General features: G+C 44.2%; 1 protein-coding gene across 1 annotated transcript in view; it reads right to left on the reverse strand.

Annotated features, from left to right (window-relative positions):
* Window positions 1-10,306: 10,306 nt before the first annotated feature.
* Window positions 10,307-19,749, reverse strand: part of LOC309564405 (uncharacterized protein) — a 338,567-nt gene continuing 329,124 nt past the window's right edge. The window contains 6 exon segments of the mRNA XM_082269033.1: window positions 10,307-12,347; window positions 13,731-13,869; window positions 14,362-14,459; window positions 14,576-14,699; window positions 14,788-14,922; window positions 15,047-15,168. Of these exon segments, the coding sequence (XP_082125159.1) occupies window positions 10,360-12,347; window positions 13,731-13,869; window positions 14,362-14,459; window positions 14,576-14,699; window positions 14,788-14,922; window positions 15,047-15,168 (2,606 nt within the window). The 3' untranslated portion in view covers window positions 10,307-10,359.

The raw sequence follows: 19,749 nt of genomic DNA on the forward strand, positions 1-19,749 counted from the left end.
TAACATCTTCGATAAAATAAAGTAAAAATCAAATCAGAAAGAGTGGAAGCCCCTTAATTTGGGTCAGCAGTTATGCATTCTCACGGAAAATAAATATTCCAAACTGCGTTATCCTCAGATTCTCTGCGTAGGGGTGAGGATAAAGGGGTTTGTTAAAACTATTGGAGATTACAAGGATGTGGTTTATTAGTTAGAGGCCTGAGGAGATTAACGAGGAACTTGACTCCCTCATTTGTTTTTGTTTTTTTCACTCCCAACATACACTATATTACCAAAAGTATTGGGACGCCTGCCTTGACATTCACATGAATTTTATTGGCATCCTAGTCTTAGTCCGTAGGGTTCAATATCGGGTTGGCCAACCCTTTGCAGCTATAACAGCTTCAACTCTTCTGGGAAGGCTGTCCACAAGGTTTAGGAGTGTGTCTATGGGAATGTCTGACCATTCTTCCAGAAGCGCATTTGTGAGGTCAGGCACTGATATTGAACAAGCAGGCCTAGGTCGCAGTCTCCGCTCTAATTTATTCCAAAGGTGTTTTATTGGGTTGAGATCAGGACTTTGTGCAGGCCAGTCAAGTTCCTCCACAACAAACTCCCTCATCCATGGACCTTGCTTTGTGCAATCATTTGGTGGAGGGGGGATTATGGTTTGGGGTTAGGCTTGGCCCCTTAATTCCAGTGAAGGAAACTCTTAAGGTGTCGGCCTACCAAGACATTTTTGGACAATTTCATGCTCCCAACTTAGTGGGAACAGTTTGGGGATGGCCACTTCCTGTTCCAACATGACTGCGCACCAGCGCACAAAGCAAGGTCCATAAAGACATGGATGAGCGAGTTTGAGGTGGAGGAACTTGACTGGCATGCACAGAGTGCTGACCTCAAGCCAATAGAACACCTTTGGGATGAAATAGGCCTGTCTCGCAGTCTCCGCTTTTTCTTATCCAACCTCAGTGCCTGACCTCACAAATGGGCTTCTGGAAGAATGGTCAAACATCCCCATAGATACACTCCTAAACCTTGTGGACAGCCTTCCCAGAAGAGTTGAAGCTGTTATAGCTGCACAGGATGCACAACCCCAATATTGAACCATACGGACCAAGATTGGGATGCCATGAAAGTTCATGTGCAGGTAAAGGCAGGTGTCCCAATACTTCTGTTAATAGAGTGTATTTGCTGGTGGTATCCATATACTCATCTGCCCAACAAATCCAGTGTTGTCCTGCTATGACTTGACAATATGTGGACAACAAACAAGCAATGGTGGCAATAAAAAGGCAAAAAAAAATGTAAGAACAATAACTGGAGTTTGATCTGCATTTTATTTTTCTTCACTACTGTATAACATATATATAGATCTAACCTACTACAGAAGGGGTCACTAACCCTAGCTTCCAATCAGGATTTGAACTCGAACATCGGTGGTTGGACAGGACCACTTACATTGATCATCAGTGATGAATGGCTGCTTTACACTGATAGTCAGTGTTAAGAATGGCTTTACATTGGGCAAGGAAGTTAAAGGGTAAACAGACATCCTTACAAAAGATTTTTGCTATAAAGAGAGCATTTGTTGAAACCTTTAAGGGAAACTGCTGTAGCCTGTAAGAGTGCTGTCGGAGAATGTAGTGTGGATGGTGGAGGAGAGCTGTCAGATAATGTAGTGTGGATGGTGAAGGAGAGCTATCAGAGAATGTAGTGTGGATAGTGGAGGAATGCTGTCGGAGAATGTAGTGTGAATGGTGGGAGGAGAGCTGTCGTAGAATGTAGTGTGGATGGTGGAGGAGAGCTGTCGGAGAATGTAGTGTGGATGGTGGAGGAGAGCTGTCGTAGAATGTAGTGTGGATGGTGAAGGAGAGCTGTCGGAGAATGTAGTGTGGATGGTGGAGGAGAGCTGTCGGAGAATGTAGTGTGGATGGTGGGAGGAGAGCTGTCGGAGAATGTAGTGTGGATGGTGGAGGAGAGCTGTCGGAGAATGTAGTGTGGATGGTGGGAGGAGAGCTGTCGCAGAATGTAGTGTGGATGGTGGGAGGAGAGCTGTCAGAGAATGTAGTGTGGATGGTGGAGGAGAGCTGTCAGAGAATGTAGTGTGGATGGTGGAGGAGAGCTGTCGGAGAATGTAGTGTGGATGGTGGGAGGAGAGCTGTCGCAGAATGTAGTGTGGATGGTGGGAGGAGAGCTGTCGCAGAATGTAGTGTGGATGGTGGGGGGGGGGGGAGCTGTCGGAGAATGCAGTGTGGATGGTGGGAGGAGAGCTGTCGGAGAATGTAGTGTGGATGGTGGGGGAGAGCTGAAGGAGAATGTAGTGTGGATGGTGGGAGGAGAGCTATCAGAGAATGTAGTTCTGCTCTGGTCCCCTAGCTCTGCTGATCCTCTGCCCCTCAGTCCTCTCTCTTTGGTCCCCACTCACTTTCCACTATAGTGTTTCCATGTTGCATACCATGTGAGCCGTCTGCTAGTTGCTCTGCTCCAGTCCACTCACCTTCCTGCTGCTCCACACTGCACACCAGATGTGATGTCTGCACCAGACACTTTAGAATATATACACATGAACCGGTAGTGACTGCTGATGATGTCTTTCTGGGTAGGCTTGTTGGTTTCCCAGTGCATCCTAGGATATCTCATACCTGCAATACCTCCAAAACAAAGCGAAGCCAACGCTGAAAGTAAAAACCCCTCAAAAGCTCCAGGTGTTGTCAACGAGCGTTGTCATAGACTTCTATGGAGGCTTCGGAGACGCTTTGAAGGACCATGAAAGCCACACGGGATCATTTTTGAAGCGTAACAAACACATCGTGTGACCAGGACTGTAAGGTGACCATTTTATTTAGTGACGGAGGCTTTGGTTGGCATTCAGAGCGCTTTAAAAAAGGGTGTCCAATGCCACATTTTGAAGCCAGTGTAAATGAGGGCTTAGAGTGTAAATTTTTGTTTATTAAAAATCTTACAAAAATAATAAAAACACATATACATAATAAATAAAAACATATATACAAAATAAATAATATATATAAACAAAAATAGCTTACATCAGCATAGAAATAGAAAATTGCTTTTTGGCAGAAAGAAAACTAAATATACTAACCAAGACGCATTTTCATATTCATATTATCATGATTCAACTCAACAAAGCCCTAACCTCGACCTAAACACATGCTCAGGCTAAGAAACTAATACACATTTACTCCATGCATGCAGTCTTTTTCCAAAAATCTGATCATATAAAAAATCTAGGGGATGTGAAAGGACAGAAATAAAAGCTGCACACCCAGAGACTGATAGACAGCTGCTACGGGGACCTGACATTCATCCATGCCTTTGTCCAGGGTCCTGGCCGCCACCTGTCCTTCTCAAGACCCCGAATCTTCCCAACCTCATCCAGAATGTTGTGCCACCACCACCTTGACAGGAAGGACTTTTTTCTGAGTGGAAACCTGACATGGTGCATTCCACGTGAAGTAACGAACTACTAAGCTAATTAGAAAAAGTGTCTTAAAATCAAAATCCAGATGTATCTCAAAAGACCCGTATGACCACTCCGCATAACTGAAGCGGGAAAGGAAAGGGATACCCAGAGCCACACCCACCCGCTTATAGACTTCTATAGGGGTACTGAATCAAGAAATGGTCCATTGTCTCCTCCACACCGCCACACTCCACTCTTGGACAGCAATGGTTCTTCGCAGAGCGATGCTTCAAGTTACCTTTCACATAGAGTCTGCCATGGAACGAGAGCCAGGCCAAATCCCAAAACTTTAAAGCAATTCTCTCTACATGGGCAATCCCTCAAGGCCAGTGGCTCGCTAAAGGCAGATTCAACAACCCTCCTCTCCAGGGCCTTCCTAGGAAGAGACTTAATTTCCCCCGCCGTCTCTCACCACTGCCAAAGCATTTTCAGGCACGGAGCAACGTAATCCGGGAGCTTACCATGTCGGAGCCCCAGACTTTTCACTGGCCCACTATTCTCCCAGCTTCACAGAAAAGTTCTAAACCAGGACTGAAAAATACCAACCCACCGAGGCAGTTCCTCTGCCAGCATGTTACCAAAATTCTGTTTCAAAAATATCAGAGAAAAAAAATACCACAGTGTTGACCATACCTAGACCACCCATCTGCCTGTGAAGGTAGGTTACATACCTCTTAATGAGGTTCAGTTTGTTCCCCCATAACAGCTGGAAGAAACAGCTGTAGATCTTTGCATAGAGAGACACTGGCAAAACACAGACAAAGCTGAGGTAAGTTTCCCTTGTGATTCTCCTTCGAGAGATGAATCTGCCCGGTGATTGTGATCCCGTCCTGTGATTGGCTGCACTCCCTTCACATCAATTAATCTCAGTGGTGAGCTCTGAGGTGAGTCCCTATGGAGAGTAGATTCTGCCCAGTGAGTGACTGTGATTGGAGAAGTGAAGTGGGAACTCTGAGGTGATGATATGAGGTGTCCGACTCTCCTTGGCTCTTCTGACTGAATTCTCCATTTTGTTTTACATCGGTGACAGAAGTGACGGAGGAATGGGTTCTGTTTTCTGTCACAAGAAATGTGGTAAAGGTAAAATAATATCAGAGTCACATTTTTATATCCCTCTATATGTATTATCTGCTGGACATAAAAGACGTCACGGTGACTATGGAGGAAGAGGACATGACGGGGGGGTTACTGGGTGTAAATATACAATAATATCTTATTACCCCTGTAACGTTAAAAACCATACCCCGTGAGAATTCCATACCCACGTCACTTCCTGTCAGGAACAGCTGAGCAGCGTAGCAGTGCGCATGCTCACAGCCCCGGATACGTCATTGAACAGCTGAGGAGCTGACAAGTGCGCATGCACGGAGGGTATGGATTTTTCACGGCAGTGTGTGTAACGTTACACCGCATCAGCTGTTGCGGCGTTTACATGAAAGGTTACATTAAAACAGCTCGGCTGCAATATGAGTCATCTGCGCTCCTATCCCTGTCACTTCCCTGATCTCGGCTATCAAATGTAAAAGTGGCGGCCGGTGTATGAAATATAAATGACGGAGATCTCGGCTTTGTGATTTATATTTTCATACACCTGCCGCCGTTTTTATATTTAGTAGCCAAGATCAGGGAAGTGACAGGAATAGGAGCGGAGATGACTCATATTGCAGCCGAGCTGTTTTAAAGTAAGCGCCGAGGCGGTGTAACGTTACACACACTGCCGTGAAGAATCCATACCCTCTGAGCATGCGCACTAGTAAGGTCCTCAGCTGTTCAATGACGTAGGTGCTGACGTAGGTGCACTGGAAGTGACGAGGGTATGGATTTTTTACGGGTATGTTTTTTTCACGGAACACCTCCACTGCTGCCAGTTCCAGCAATGTCTCCTCTCTACTTCCTCACAACTTGGGACTTCCTGTCTGTGACATCACTTCCTGTCTTCCACTAAGTAGAGCTCACCACTTACCGCACAGTGTGAGAACTGCGACCGTCAATAAAGTGTAGCAATGCTGCTGAGAGCCAATCCCCTACTGCTATTCTCTATACTGGCCTTTCTCAACTTTTTCAACACAGAGGAACCCTTGAAATAACTTTTCGGTCTCAGGGAACCCTTGCTAAAGTTTACTCTTTCTACCACTCATGATACATTAGTGTGATGGTCAGTGCAAAGAATGCTACTTACATATGTGGTCATTGGGAAGAATGACCCCCCTTACAGATAGCTAAAAAGATCAATGGTGGCAGTGGAAACTTATCTAAGAGATATAAATTGTTCATTGCCCCTGGCAACCTCTAGAGCAGGGATCCTCAAACTACGGCCCTCCAGCTGTTGCAGAACTACACATCCCATGAGGCATTGTAAAACTCAGACATTCACAGACATGACAAGGCATGTTGGAAATTGGAGTTCCTGGACAACTGGAGGGCCAGAGATGGAAGACCCTTGCTCTGGACGAACCCTAGGGTTCCATGGAATCGTGGTTGAGAAACCCTGCTCTATACATTCTAAAAATGCAGGGGCTCTATATGTGACTTTATTGGGGTGAAGTGGGGTGCATAGATACTGTACATACAGCTAATGTCATGTGGGATCTTTGTATAGGTGGCTGTTATAGGGCAAGGAGGGTCCAATGAAGGAAAACATCCAAGAGGCTCTGGGACTTCGATGTGAGTTCAAACGAAGTAGTGAGAGTACAAAAACATTTGGAGAGCTCACGGGCTCAGGGTAGGCTGCTCACAACAGACACGGCTACCCACTACTTCCTGTGAGTACCCAGCAGGTTAATAAGAAAAAAGAAGCACCAGGCCAAATGATGAAAGAGTCCAAATTAATTTAATGGTTTAAACTAAAACAACAACCATTGCATTTTAGTGGCCAGAAAAAAAACTCCCCCATTTGGGCTTATGTGTATGATCAGGGTGAAATGTGTCAGTGGCATGGACAACAGCCTGGGACTGTCTTAAGAAGCCTGCTTGGGTGAATTTAAGACTTTATGGGTAATATCACCAGTGTATGGTTCCACTTTATATTTAGGGTGTACTGGTACCTGGCCATCTTGTGGACCGGCACAAAAGCACCAAAGCTACATGCGATGTTGATTCTTTGATATCTTGCTTAGGGCTCGGAATGAGATTTCAGCTTGTGAACCGGTTGAAGCTAGAGCAAGGGAGGGTTATAACCCCTGTCAGATTTTTTTTTCGCCATCTGTGTCCAATTGCAGAGATTTCCTTTCAGTTCCTGTCCCATAGCCAAAACAGGAAGTGAGAGGAAATCCTCGCAAATCAAGGGAATTCCTTGGGGACCTCCAGGTCACCAGAGCTAGTGTTCCTATTGGAAGATTTTCCCTCTAGTACTTTTCTGGGGACAACCCATGGGATTTTCTTTTACTTTCACTTTCAATGATAATGGTAAACAGGACCTAGCCATCTTTAAGACTAGCACATAAGCACCAGAGCTATAAGCGTTACTGATTCTTTAATTATATTGATCAGGACTAAGAATTCCACTTTGTTTGTGGACTGGTGGAACTCAATGGCCAGAATTGGCCATGCTCACCTGTCCAAACTTCTTGCAGCTACTGCAGCAGGAAGTTATTTATTTAGTGGTGGCATTATTACTGCCATTAAATGACAATTCCCTGATGTGTGGGCCACAAGCATCTTTGGTTGCTAGGGTGCAGGCAGCTGACCGCATCCTAGCAACCAAGGATCCTGCTTGTCTACTGACTTTTTCAAACTGTAAACAAACCAACGGGCATCCCAGGTGATGTTATTGACTAAATGTGGGTAATAATACATTGAACAAAATTATAAACGCAAGACTTTTGTTTTTGCCCCATTTTTCATGAGCTAACCTCAAAGATCTAAGCTTTTTTCTATGTATACAAAAGGCCTATTTCTCTCAAATATTGTTCACAAATCTGTCTAAATTTCTGTTAGTAAGCACTTCTCCCTTGCCGAGATAATCCATCCACCTCACAGGTGTGGCATATCAAGATGCTGATTAGACAGCATGATTATTGCACAGGTGTGCCTTAGGCTGGCCAGTCACTATCTGGTGTGACCACCATTTGCCTCAAGCAGTGCAACACATCTCCTTCATATAGAGTTGATCAGGTTGTTGATTGTGGCCTATGGAATGTTAGTCCACTCCTCTTCAATGGCTGTGCGAAGTTGCTGGATATTGGCAGGACATGGAACACGCTGTCGTATACGCCGATCCAGAGCATCCCAAACATGGTCAATGGGTGACATGTCAGGTGAGTATGCTGGCCATGCAAGAACTGCAATGTTTTCAGGTTCCAGGAATTGTGTACAGATCCTTGCAACATGGGGCCGTGCATTATCATGCTGCAACATGAGGTGATGGTCGTGGATGAATGGCACAACAATGGGCCTTAGGATCTCATGGAGTATTGTGCGCAGTACTGGAGGCCATATCTCCAGAAGGATATAGATACTCTAGAGAGAGTTCAGAGAAGAGCTACTAAACTAGTACATGGATTGCAGGAAAAAACTTACCAGGAAAGGTTAAAGAACCTTAACATGTATAGCTTGGAAGAAAGAAGAGACAGAGGGGATATGATAGAAACTTTTAAATACATAAAGGGAATCAACTCGGTAAAGGAGGAGAGCATATTTAAAAGAATAAAAACTACCACAAGAGGACACAGTTTTAAATTAGAGGGGCAAAGGTTTAAGAGTAATATGAGGAAGTATTACTTTACTGAGAGAGTAGTGGATGCATGGAATAACCTTCCTGCAGAAGTGGTAGCTGCAAATACAGTGAAGGAGTTTAAGCATTCATGGGATTGGCATAAGGCTATCCTTCATATAAGATAGGGCCAGGGACTATTCATAGGATTCAGATATATTGGGCAGACTTGATGGGCCAAATGGTTCTTATCTGCCGGCACATTCTATGTTTCTATGTTTCATCACGGTATCTCTGTGCATTCAAAATGTCATCAATAAAATGCACCTGTGTTCGTTGTCTATAACATACGCCTGCCCATACCATAACCCCGCCGCCACCATAGGCCACTCAATCCACAATGTTGACATCAGCAAACCGCTGACCCACACGACGCCATACACGCTGTCTGCCATCTGCCCTGTACAGTGAAAACCGGGGATTTATCCGTGAAGAGAACACCTCTCCAAAGTGCCAGACGCCATCAAAGGTGAGCATTTGCCCAATCCAGTTGGTTACGACGACGAACTGCAGTCAGGTGGAGACCCCGAGGAGGACGACGAGCATGCAGATGAGCTTCCCTGAGACGGTTTCTGACAGTTTGTGCAGAAATTCCTTGGTTATGCAATCCGATTGTTGCAGCAGCTGTCTGGGTGGCTGGTCTCAGACCATCTTGGAGGTGAAGATGCTGGATGTGGTTACACGTGGTCTGTGGTTGTGAGGCCGGTTGGATGTACTGCCAAATTCTCTGAAGACGGCTTATGGTAGAGAAATGAACATTCAATGCACGGGCAACAGCTCTGGTGGACATTCCTGCAGTCAGCATGCCAATTGCACGCTCCCTCAAAACTTGCCACATCTGTGGCATTGTGCTGTGTGATAAAACTGCACATTTTAGAGTGGCCTTCTATAGTGGCCAGCCTAAGGCACACCTGTGCAATAATCATGCTGTGTAATCAGCATCTTGATATGCCACACCTGTGAGGTGGATGGATTATCTCGGCAAAGGAGAAGTGCTCACTAACACAGATTTAGACAGATTTGTGAACAATATTTGAGAGAAATAGGCCTTTTGTGTACATAGTTAAGCTCATAAAAAATGGGGGCAAAAACAAAAGTCTTGCGTTTATAATTTTGTTCAGTGTATATTTGGTCAGTAACGGCAGTTGGGGCTGTCAGAATACGCAGCTCCTGCATTTTATTGGCTGAGTATTGCTGCCATTGCTTGATTCTTGCCCATGTATTAATACAATTGTCACAACTGCTCGTTTTATTGCCCCAGGTATTGTCATTATTGTTAATGTATGCCAGTCTGTGACGGTGTTCATCGTCACTGGGAGTGAGGGACAGATACTTGGGGGATGCTGAGAGAATGGTTTGGATGGCTTCAGATGGGCGAGTGATATTTGTCAACGGTGGCTCTCAAGAAATGTGGAGATTTGATACCACTTTGCACTGTGAGAACTGTAGCCTATTGCCATGGAGTCTGTAACACCAAGATGTGTATTCCATGTGTTTCAATGTAGTAGACAGACAGACTGTCATTGGCAGTCTTGTTCTATTGTCTATCTATTGAGCTGAGGTGTGGATTGTGTGAAGTCTGCCTGTCCCATTGTTAAATGTTAATGACCTCACATTGTTCTGTCCAGATGGCCAGATAATTAGTTCAGGTTAATTCTGTTTCTGTATACAATTTCATCTGCATAGGATAATGTAATCAGGCAACCCCTGACCTGTGTGTGGTAATTTGATCAGGAGGGGGATGTGCTCATGGCTGTATAAATTGAGTGTGAAACTGTTCAATAAAGGAGAAGGTTCCAAAAACATGTTCAAACTAAGTTGTTGGCTAGCTTTGTATGAGGGCGGCTGGGAAAATCTGGGACATATGTTCATGACTGCAAGGAAGCCGTATACTGACAGAAAACCACAAGTACAGTGTGGGTCGGAGGTTCCGTTACACAGTCAAAGACCAAATCCCTGACTTATCGACCAATACTGACCAAGATATATGAGCACAAAATGCTATTATACTACAGAAAAAAAACTCCACCAAAATCAAATCTGGTTTTATTCATACAAAAAAACGAAACACATATGATGGTAGTTTAAAGCACACCAGACTGATGGACGCCTAATTCAACATTTGTCTCTGTTGTGTAAGAAGTTACTTTTGCTCAGTGAAAGATTTTCCGCACTCTGTATATAATTATTGACTATCAACTTTGTGAGTTCTCTGATGTCTAACAAGGTGATATCTATTAATGAAAGATTTCCCGCACTCTGAACATGAATAGGGACGCACACCAGAGTGAATCCTTTGGTGTTTAACAAAGTCTCCTTTCTGAGCAAAACATTTCCCACACTCTGTACATGAATAAGGATGCTCACCCGTGTGAATCCTCTGGTGCCTAACCAGGTGATCTTTCTTCGTGAAGGATTTTCTGCAGTCTGAACATGAATATGGATACTCACCCTTGTGACTTCTCTGGTGTCTAACAAAATCTGCTTTCTGAGAAAAACATTTCCCGCACTCTGTACAGGAATAAGGTTGCTCACCTGTGTGAATTCTCTGGTGTCTAAGAAAGTCTCCTTTCTGAGAAAAACATTTCCCGCACTCCGTACATGAATGCGGACGCTCACCAGTGTGAATTCTCTGGTGCCTAACAAGGTGGTCTTTCTTATTGAAGGATTTTCCGCACTCTGAACAAGAATATGGACGCTCACCCGTGTGAATCCTCTGGTGTTTAGCAAGGTGATCTTTCTTATTGAAGAATTTCCCGCAGTCTGAACATGAATAGGGCCGCTCACCCCTGTGAATCCTCTGGTGTTTAACAAAGTCTTCTTTTTGGGAAAAATATTTCCCGCACTCTGTACATGAATAAGGGTACTCACCTGTATGAACCCTCTGGTGTCTAAGAAAGCCTCCTTTCTGGGAAAAACATTTCCCGCACTCCGTACATGAATAAGGACGCTCACCAGTGTGAATTCTCTGGTGTCTAACAAAGTCTCCTTTCTGAGAAAAGGATTTCCCGCACTCCGTACATGAATGTGGACGCTCACCAGTGTGAATTCTCTGGTGTCTAATAAGGTGATCTTTCTTAGTGAATGATTTTTCACAATCTTTACATGAAAAAGGACGCTCACCCGTGTGAATCCTCTGGTGTCTAACAAGGTGATCTTTCTTAGTGAAGGATTTTCTGCAGTCTGTACATGAATAAGAGTGCTCACCTGTGTGAATCCTCTGGTGTTTAACAAAGTCTCCTTTCTGAGAAAAACATTTCCCGCACTCTGTACATGAATAACGGTGCTCATCTGTGTGAATTTTCTGGTGTCTAACAAAAACTCCTTTCTGAGAAAAACATTTCCCGCACTCTGTACATGAATAAGGAAGCTCACCTGTGTGAGTTCTCCGGTGTCTAACAAGGGGAAATATATTAGTGAACGATTTCCCGCAGTCTGAACATGAATAGGGACGCACACCTGTGTGAATCATCTGGTGTTTGACGAAGTCTCCTTTCTGATTAAAACATTTCCCGCACTCGGTACACGAATAAGGATGCTCACCCGTGTGAATTCTCTGGTGTATAATAAGACCTCCTTTCTGAGTAAAACTTTTCCCGCACTCCGTACATGAATAAGGACGATCACCCGTGTGAATTCTGTGGTGTCTAACAAGGTGATCTTTCTTAGTGAAAGATTTTCTGCAGTATGAACATGAATAAGGACGCTCACCTGTGTGACTTCCGTGGTGTAGAAGAGCTTCTTCTTTGTCAGTGAAACATCTCCCACACTCTGAGCATGAATAAAGATGGTCATCTGTGTGAATACTCTGGTGTTTGAGAAGGTTTTTGTTTTTAGTGAAACATTTTCCGCACTCTGAACATGAGAATAGATTGTCACCTCGGTGAACCCCTTCATGGGGTAAGGAAGATTCCTTGGGATTAGAAGGATCTGTTGATCTATCTGCAGTGTGAGATCCTAAATGGATATTTGCAATCATAGTATGTGATTGGTGAGAAGATTCCCCCTGATCAGAGGGATCCATTGATGTCTCCGGACAGGAAGGTCTGTGATGGATATTTTGTGTATTTGGATTTCCTCCTGGAGGATCCTGTGTGATGACATTATCTTCTGACTTACAATCAGCAGATAATAGAAGATGTCTCTCCGAGGAATTCCCGACATCACATCCATCTGTTGGAAAGCAATTTTTAAATAAATGTAAAACGAGTCCTCTATTATGGCCTAGAAGTCAACAGTTGCAAAGTTTTTACATGGAAAAGGGTACAATTACAACACCAAAAAATGAAAAGATATCAGAGCAAGGATACAAAACAACTACGGTACACTGGGTAAAATTGTTTGTGCATCTTTAGCTATCTCGTTTTGTGTAAAAATAACGTTATATTGAGGAATGAAGATGGACCTTTCATATGGTGTTCAGTATCTCCTCCTCATTTGTTGGAAACAGGACGTTATATTGAGGAATGAAGATGGACCTTTCATATGGTGTACAGTATCTCCACCTCATGTGTTGGGAACATGACGTTATATTGAGGAATGAAGATGGACCTTTCATATGGTGTACAGTATCTTCTCTTCATTTGTTGGGAACATGACGTTATATTGAGGAATGGAGATGGACCTTTCATATGGTGTACAGTATCTCCTCCTCATTTGTTGGGAACATGACGTTATATTGAGGAATGGAGATGGACCTTTCATATGGTGTACAGTATCTCCTCCTCGTGTTGGGAACATGACGTTATATTGAGGAATGGAGATGGACATTTCATATGGTGTACAGTATCTCCTCCTCGTGTTGGGAACATGACATTATATCTAGGAATGGAGATGGACCTTTCATATGGTGTAATATTGTATCTCTACCTAATTTATTGGGAAGAGGACGTTCTATTGAGGAACATCAAAAGTTCTTTTATATGGTATAAAGTCATTACACCTCTTTTGTTGGGAACAAGACGATTTATATAGGAACAAAGTGAGATGATTTTCCCTTCTTCTGAGTTGCCAGAATACTGAAAATTGCCTGCCAGCAAAGTAAAAATGAGCATTACTGACTAAAGGATATGAAGAGATTAGAGAGCAGTTAAGGACCCCATTCTTACACCCCTGCTTGAGGAAACACAGCTAACTTTCCTGTCCAAATCCTCTTCACTAACAAAATACACTACACAATAAAAATAAATAGGGTGGTTCTAAAGACGAAAACAAATGGCAGGAGGAGAGTCCAGTCTAGTGACATGTCATAGTCACATGCCCAGCTCTACTTTAATCATGGTGTCCTCTCTGCTGCATCAGTCAAAGAGAACTCAATACCGTGGCACACATTTTTATGAATGGGTGGAAAAATGCCGGCCACAGCATTTAGCAATAGGCAGGTTGTCCCAATTTTGCTGTCCTCCCAACTTGGCTGGTCTTCAATTTATAATTCAGTTTTATCTTATCTAAGGATGCAAAGATCCGCTAATTATCTCAACGTTTTGCCTAAACCATATATGTTACATTTAAAAGTAAACTGAAACTGTAAATTGTTTCTTTCATGGAGTCACTTACCTGTGTTGATAGGTGGAGAAATTTCATCCTGTTTACTTTTTATCATCCCAACCTCCGTCGTGGATGTCTGATCACCCCCCACATTCGTCTCTACTTCTTCCTCTTTGACCTCAGCTTTTATATTAATCCTTTCTTCACCCTAAACCCCAAAATAATAGAAAACATATATTAAAGCTGAATTCACTGTAACTAAAAGAGACAAATTAATATGCAGCTCTGCATTCATGAATCCATCTTTAAGATCGGTAGGTATCACTGAGCTACAGCAGAGAAAAATCAGATCTGCCGATTTCCTGTGGGGGGGGGGGGGGGGGGAACGCTCATCATCATGCCAGCCTGGACTCACAGGACCTTAGAACAGAACCATGTCATTCAACATGTGCCCATCATCAAGAGGAACACAAGAAGAAAAATTACCCATGATGTCACGTGACTAGGCCAAAACTCCCACAGAAGAAAAGTGTGAATATTGGTAAAAAACAATAAAAGTGAAAGGTGCTCCAATGGAGAATTTAAAGTGGGAGGGGGGGTAGAGGCAACATTTTAGATGCAGAAGTAAAGGTTAAAACAAGAGAATAGAAGAATGTCACCTCACAAAGTTCAGAATTACTTCTGTGTTCTATACATCTACCTGATGATGGTGAGGAATGGTGTGATCTTCCTGTGTGGAATCCCGGGAATACAGAGGACGGGGACATCTCTCTGGTGGGTTCCCATTACTGGATCCATCTGTAGGAAACACACACACTGACTGAATACATTGTTTCTATGTGTTTATCAGATGATGGGGGATCTAGGTGGAGCCTCCGTACTGCTCTCTCCTTTACGATAAAGTCTCCTCTTACCCGGTGATGTGAGGGGCGGCTGATTCTCCATCATGACGTCCTTGTAGAGATCCTTGTGTCCTTCTAAATACTCCCACTCCTCCATGGAGAAATAGACAGTGACATCCTGACACCTTATAGGAACCTGACACACACAATGATACAGTCACCATCCAGACACATCCCTTGTCTGTTACTGGATAATGTCCCAGAATTCCCGAGACACCACTCACCTCTCCTGTCAGCAGCTCAATGATCTTGTTGGTGACTTCTACAATCTTTTTGGCATTGTTTCTATTGGGATTCAGGGAATGAGATGAAGGCACTGTGATGGTTAGATGGTCATCAAACTTCACCATTGGAAAACTCTGCATTGAAAGAGCAACAATAACTTTACGTGACCTCCCAGAATCCTCCTCACCTTCTCGGTCAGATCTGTGTTTTATTAAGAGATAAGGGTGATGTCATGTGACCTCCCAGAATCCTCCTCACCTCTCCGGTCAGCAGGTAGATGATCTCCAGGGTGAGGTCCAATATCCTCTCAGTCATGTGACTCGGGTCCTCTTCCATTCTCATTGAAGGCTCTAATCTTTGAAGATAGATATTATAGTGGCCTCACTGATTATTATAACTTACAGAAGATTAATTTTAAAGGATGAATGCACCTTTGGAGCATGTTATACGCTAAACCCACGTTTAGGGTGTAACATGTAGCATGCTCCATGATCCCCCTGTGTGCTCTCCTCCCTGCTGTGACAGGGGGTGGAGGTTCCCCTCCCCACACCCTCTGTCCCATTTCAAAATTGGTGTGGCTGCACAGGGATCAGCTTGCACAACCACATCACTCATTCACAACAATATGTGAATGAGAAAACTACTGTACAAGCCTTATCTTCCACGGTGGCAGTCGGCTTGTAGTACTCAATAAACTGTGAAGGAGCTGATGAGTCCCGTCTTAGTTCATTGACTCTTACTCAAGCTTTTTTACAGAAAGCCCGAATGGCGGTAAAGGCAGAAAGCAGCAGTAAGTGTCCGCAGGAGCCTGAAATCGCACCTGAGGTCAGCTGCTCGCGGGTGCAAAGCTTTGCAGGCTAAATAACGCTTGAGGTGCTTGTAGCCGTATAAGTGCACTTGCGACAGAGACAATTGAGTACTGTCCGTGATACTTTTTGTATTTGCACCAACATACAATTTTTCAGGACAAGCTTTCGGGGTATGTCCCCTTCATCAAGATCCAAGCAGTACTTGATCTTTGTGAATCAGTACTGCTTGGATCTTGATGAAGGGGACATACCCCCAAAGATTGTCCTGAAAAATTGTATGTTAGTGCAAATAACAAAAAGGATCACGAACAGTACTTAAATGTCTTAGGCTAAATAATAAATGCTCTGGATGTAAATATAATATAATATCTTATTACCTCCTCTGCTGCCAGTTCCAACAATGTCTCCTCTCTACTTCCCCCTGACTCACCTCTGACCCGGAAATTCCTTTTTATAACCCTACATCACTTCCTGTTTGTATATTACCTCACTTCCTGTCTAAATGTCGCTTCTTTCGTGCAACCGACATCACTTCCTCCTTGTTTGTGCTTCCACTTCCCGCTTCTTACTTTTAATCATACTTTTTTTCTCTCTGCATTTCACCATTAATTGTCTTTTTGTTCCACTCTATATAATTGAAAAATATCTCCTTGACAGTAATGTCATTAAAGGAGGAGTCCTGTCTGTTTTCAGTAGGTGAATATTATAAGATAACACTGCAATGGTGTAGGACTCAACCCACTACCCCCACGATCCAACAATGGCTCCGACGTGTTGATCACATCTACCAGCTGGAGGATCTAACCTACCGGTATTCCCAAAGGGGCCTTTCCTTGCTGTCATACAAAATTTGGGCCTGTTGGCTCAATTTCACCCACACATCAGAATATGCCACCCTTATGTCTCCTTCCCCCCAATCGAGACACTTAGTTGTGTTTGCTAAGTAATGTGATATGGTCTATTCACCTATATTCAGGTGTCGCCTGATTTCCTTGTTCTTATTCTTGGTTGTCCAAAAGTAAAACAGAAAGGGTCCCCCCCCCCTTTTTTCCCCTCTTCCTCCCCCCATTCATTCTATCCCCCTCTCCTCACCTCCAGTGGCGGCTGGTGCTCAAAATTTTTTTTACAGAAAAATGTAATAGGCATTGCTTTGTGGCAAAAAACGCTGTAAAAACATTGTGTGACTTTGAGGTCACAAAAGTGTGAAAGGGGCCTTCAGTAATTAAGGTATAGTGTGCCCCCTTTCAATGCAGAGAGACCAGCGTGCCCCCTTTCAATGCACAGTGACCAGCGTGCCCCCTTTCAATGCAGAGAGACCAGCGTGCCCCTTTCAATGCACAGTGACCAGCGTGCCCCCTTTCAATGCACAGTGACCAGCGTGCCCCCTTTCAATGCACAGTGACCAGCGTGCCCCCTTTCAATGCACAGTGACCAGCGTGCCCTCTTCAATGCAGTGACCAGCGTACGTGCCCCCTTCAATGCAGTGACCAGCGTACGTGGCCCCTTCAATGCAGTGACCAGCATTAGGCAGAGAGCCAGAATGGTGATTCTGACAGGAGGGAAGAGATGGAATTGGTGCACCTGCAAAGCAGGGAATAAATTCCATCTCTTCCCCTAGTAAAAGCACCTCCCACAGTTTAGTAAAACACTGGCTAGGCACACAGTTAACCCTTTGATTGCCCGTTAACCCCTTTCCTAGCCAGTGTCATTAGTACAGTGACAGTGCATATTTGTAGCACTGATTACTGTAGTAATGTCACAGGTCCCCCTAAAACTGTCAAAAATGTCATTTAGATTGCCGCCGGGCACCCGCGATCTCTCTCCGGGGAGACAGAGCGGCGGTTTGCTGTTGTAAACACAGCAGACCGTTATTCTGTCAGCAATCAACACAGAGCTCCTGTGTTTCCCCTATTTAGGAACACAGGTCCCCATTTTTATTCCATAAGCCCATCTCCCTCACAGTTAGAAAAACACCCCCTAGGCCTAGGCTCACATTTAATCCTTTGAACTCCTTGGGTTAACCCCTTCCCTGCCAGTGTCAGTGCATATTTTTAGCACTGATTACTGTATTAGTGTCTCTGGTTTCCCAAAAGTGTCAACTAGTATCAGAATGATCGCCTCTGTACCAGAGGAGCTTACACTCTAATGTCCCCTCCCCAACAGAGACTGATGTGACTGGCTCAGTGATCTCTGTACAGCACTGCGGTATATGTCAGAGCTATATAAATGTATAATAATAATAGTGTGTGACTGTGGGGGAGGGGACATTAGAGTGTAAGCTCCTCTGATACAGAGACTGATGTGATTGGCTCAGTGATCACTGTACAGCACTGCGGTATATGTCAGAGCTATAGAAATGTATAATAATAATAATAGTGTGTGACTGTGGTGAGGTCTGAGGTAAGTTTCCCTGGTGACTCCGCCCTGTGATTGGTTCCTGTGAAGGAAGTGCAGACAATCTCAGTGGCGAGATCTGAGGTGATTCTCCTGAGAGATGAATCTGCCCGGTGACCATGATACTGTCCTGTGATTGGCTGCACTCCCTTCACACCAATTAATCTCAGTGCTGAGCTCTGAGGTGAGTCTCTATGGAGAGTAGATTCTGCCCAGTGACTGTGATTGGTTGGTGTGGAGGGAGTGCAGCCAATGACAGTGGAGAAGGAGTGAAGAGGGAACTCTGAGGTGATGATGTGAGGTGTCCGGCTCTCCTCGGCTCTTCTATGACTGAATTCTCCATTTTGTTTTACATCGGTGACAGAAGTGACGGTGGAATGGGTTCTGTTTTCTGTCACAGAAAATGTGGTAAAGGTAAAATAATATCAGAGTTACATTTTATATCCCTGTATATGTAGTGTCTGCTGGGGATAAAAGACGTCACAGTGACTACGGAGGAAGAGGACGGACATGACGGGGGGGATTACTGGGTGAAAATATAAAATCATTTCTTATTACCTCCTCTGCTGCCAGTTCCAGCAATGTCTTCTCTCTACTTCCTCACAACTTGGGACTTCCTGTTTGTGACATCACTTCCTGTCTTCCACTCAGTAGAGAAACCTACACTAATGTGTATCTGCATAGCTCCCAACTGTCCCTGATTCAGAACAAAGTCCCTCTGTCCCTCTTTCCTTCTTGTTTGTCCCTCAATTTGGTCTGATCTATATAGTTGTATATAAAATGCACTATTTATCTATCAAGAAGTGTTATACCTTTCATCTAATTTCTAAATTGCTGCATTTTTTAAATCCAAAAGCCAAAATAAAGAAATAGTAGCAGTAAAAAAGCACTTGTGGGTTTAACCACTTCAGCCCCGGAAGGTTTTACCCCCTTAATGACCAGGCCATTTTTTGCTATTCGGCACTGCGTTGCTTTAACCACTTGCCGACCGCCGCACGACTATCTACGTCGGCGGTCAGCCCCTCACAGGCAAACTAACGTAGGGCTACGTTGCTTGCTTGTGAGGGTCTAGGGAGCGAGCGCGCGCCCCCGGGGGCGCGCTCCCGCTCCCGCGTGGTCACGGACCCCCCCGCGCGTGTGACCAGCGGACCCGATGTCCGCCGGTCACTCGGCGATCGGCGGGGGAGAGGGAGAATGTCAGGCAGCTTGTGTAAACAAACTGCCTGTCATTCTCCTCGCTGCAAAGACACTGATAAAACGGATCTGGTATGTAGATCCGTTGATCAGTGTCCTTACAGCTAGAGCCACAGCCAATCACAGTAGAAACCACGCCCCTAGGGACACACACAGCCCCTCCCTTCCAAATAAAGTTAACCCCTTCACTACCAGTGTATTTTTACAGTAACAGTGCATATGTATAGCACTGATTACTGTAGAAATGTCACTGGTAACCCCAAAAGTGTCAAAAATGTCAGTCAAGGGTCCGATCTGTCCGCCGCAATGTCGCAGTACCGCAAAAAAAAAATCGCAGATCGCCGCCATTACGCGTTAAAAAAAAAAACAACAAAAATGACAAAAATCTTTCCCTTTGTTAGTAAACGCGATAACTTTTGCGCAAACCAATCAAAATACGCTTTTTGCGATTTTTTTTACCAAACATAGGTAGCATAAAACAAATTGGCCGAAAATTTTTAAAAATTTTGATTTTTACATTTTTTTTTGGGGGAATTTCATATAAAAAAATGTGAAAAATATTGC

The sequence above is a fragment of the Pelophylax lessonae genome, assembly GCF_965119305.1.
Source record: "Pelophylax lessonae genome assembly, chromosome: 9".
In the NCBI taxonomy this organism is placed as follows: Eukaryota; Metazoa; Chordata; class Amphibia; order Anura; family Ranidae; genus Pelophylax; species Pelophylax lessonae.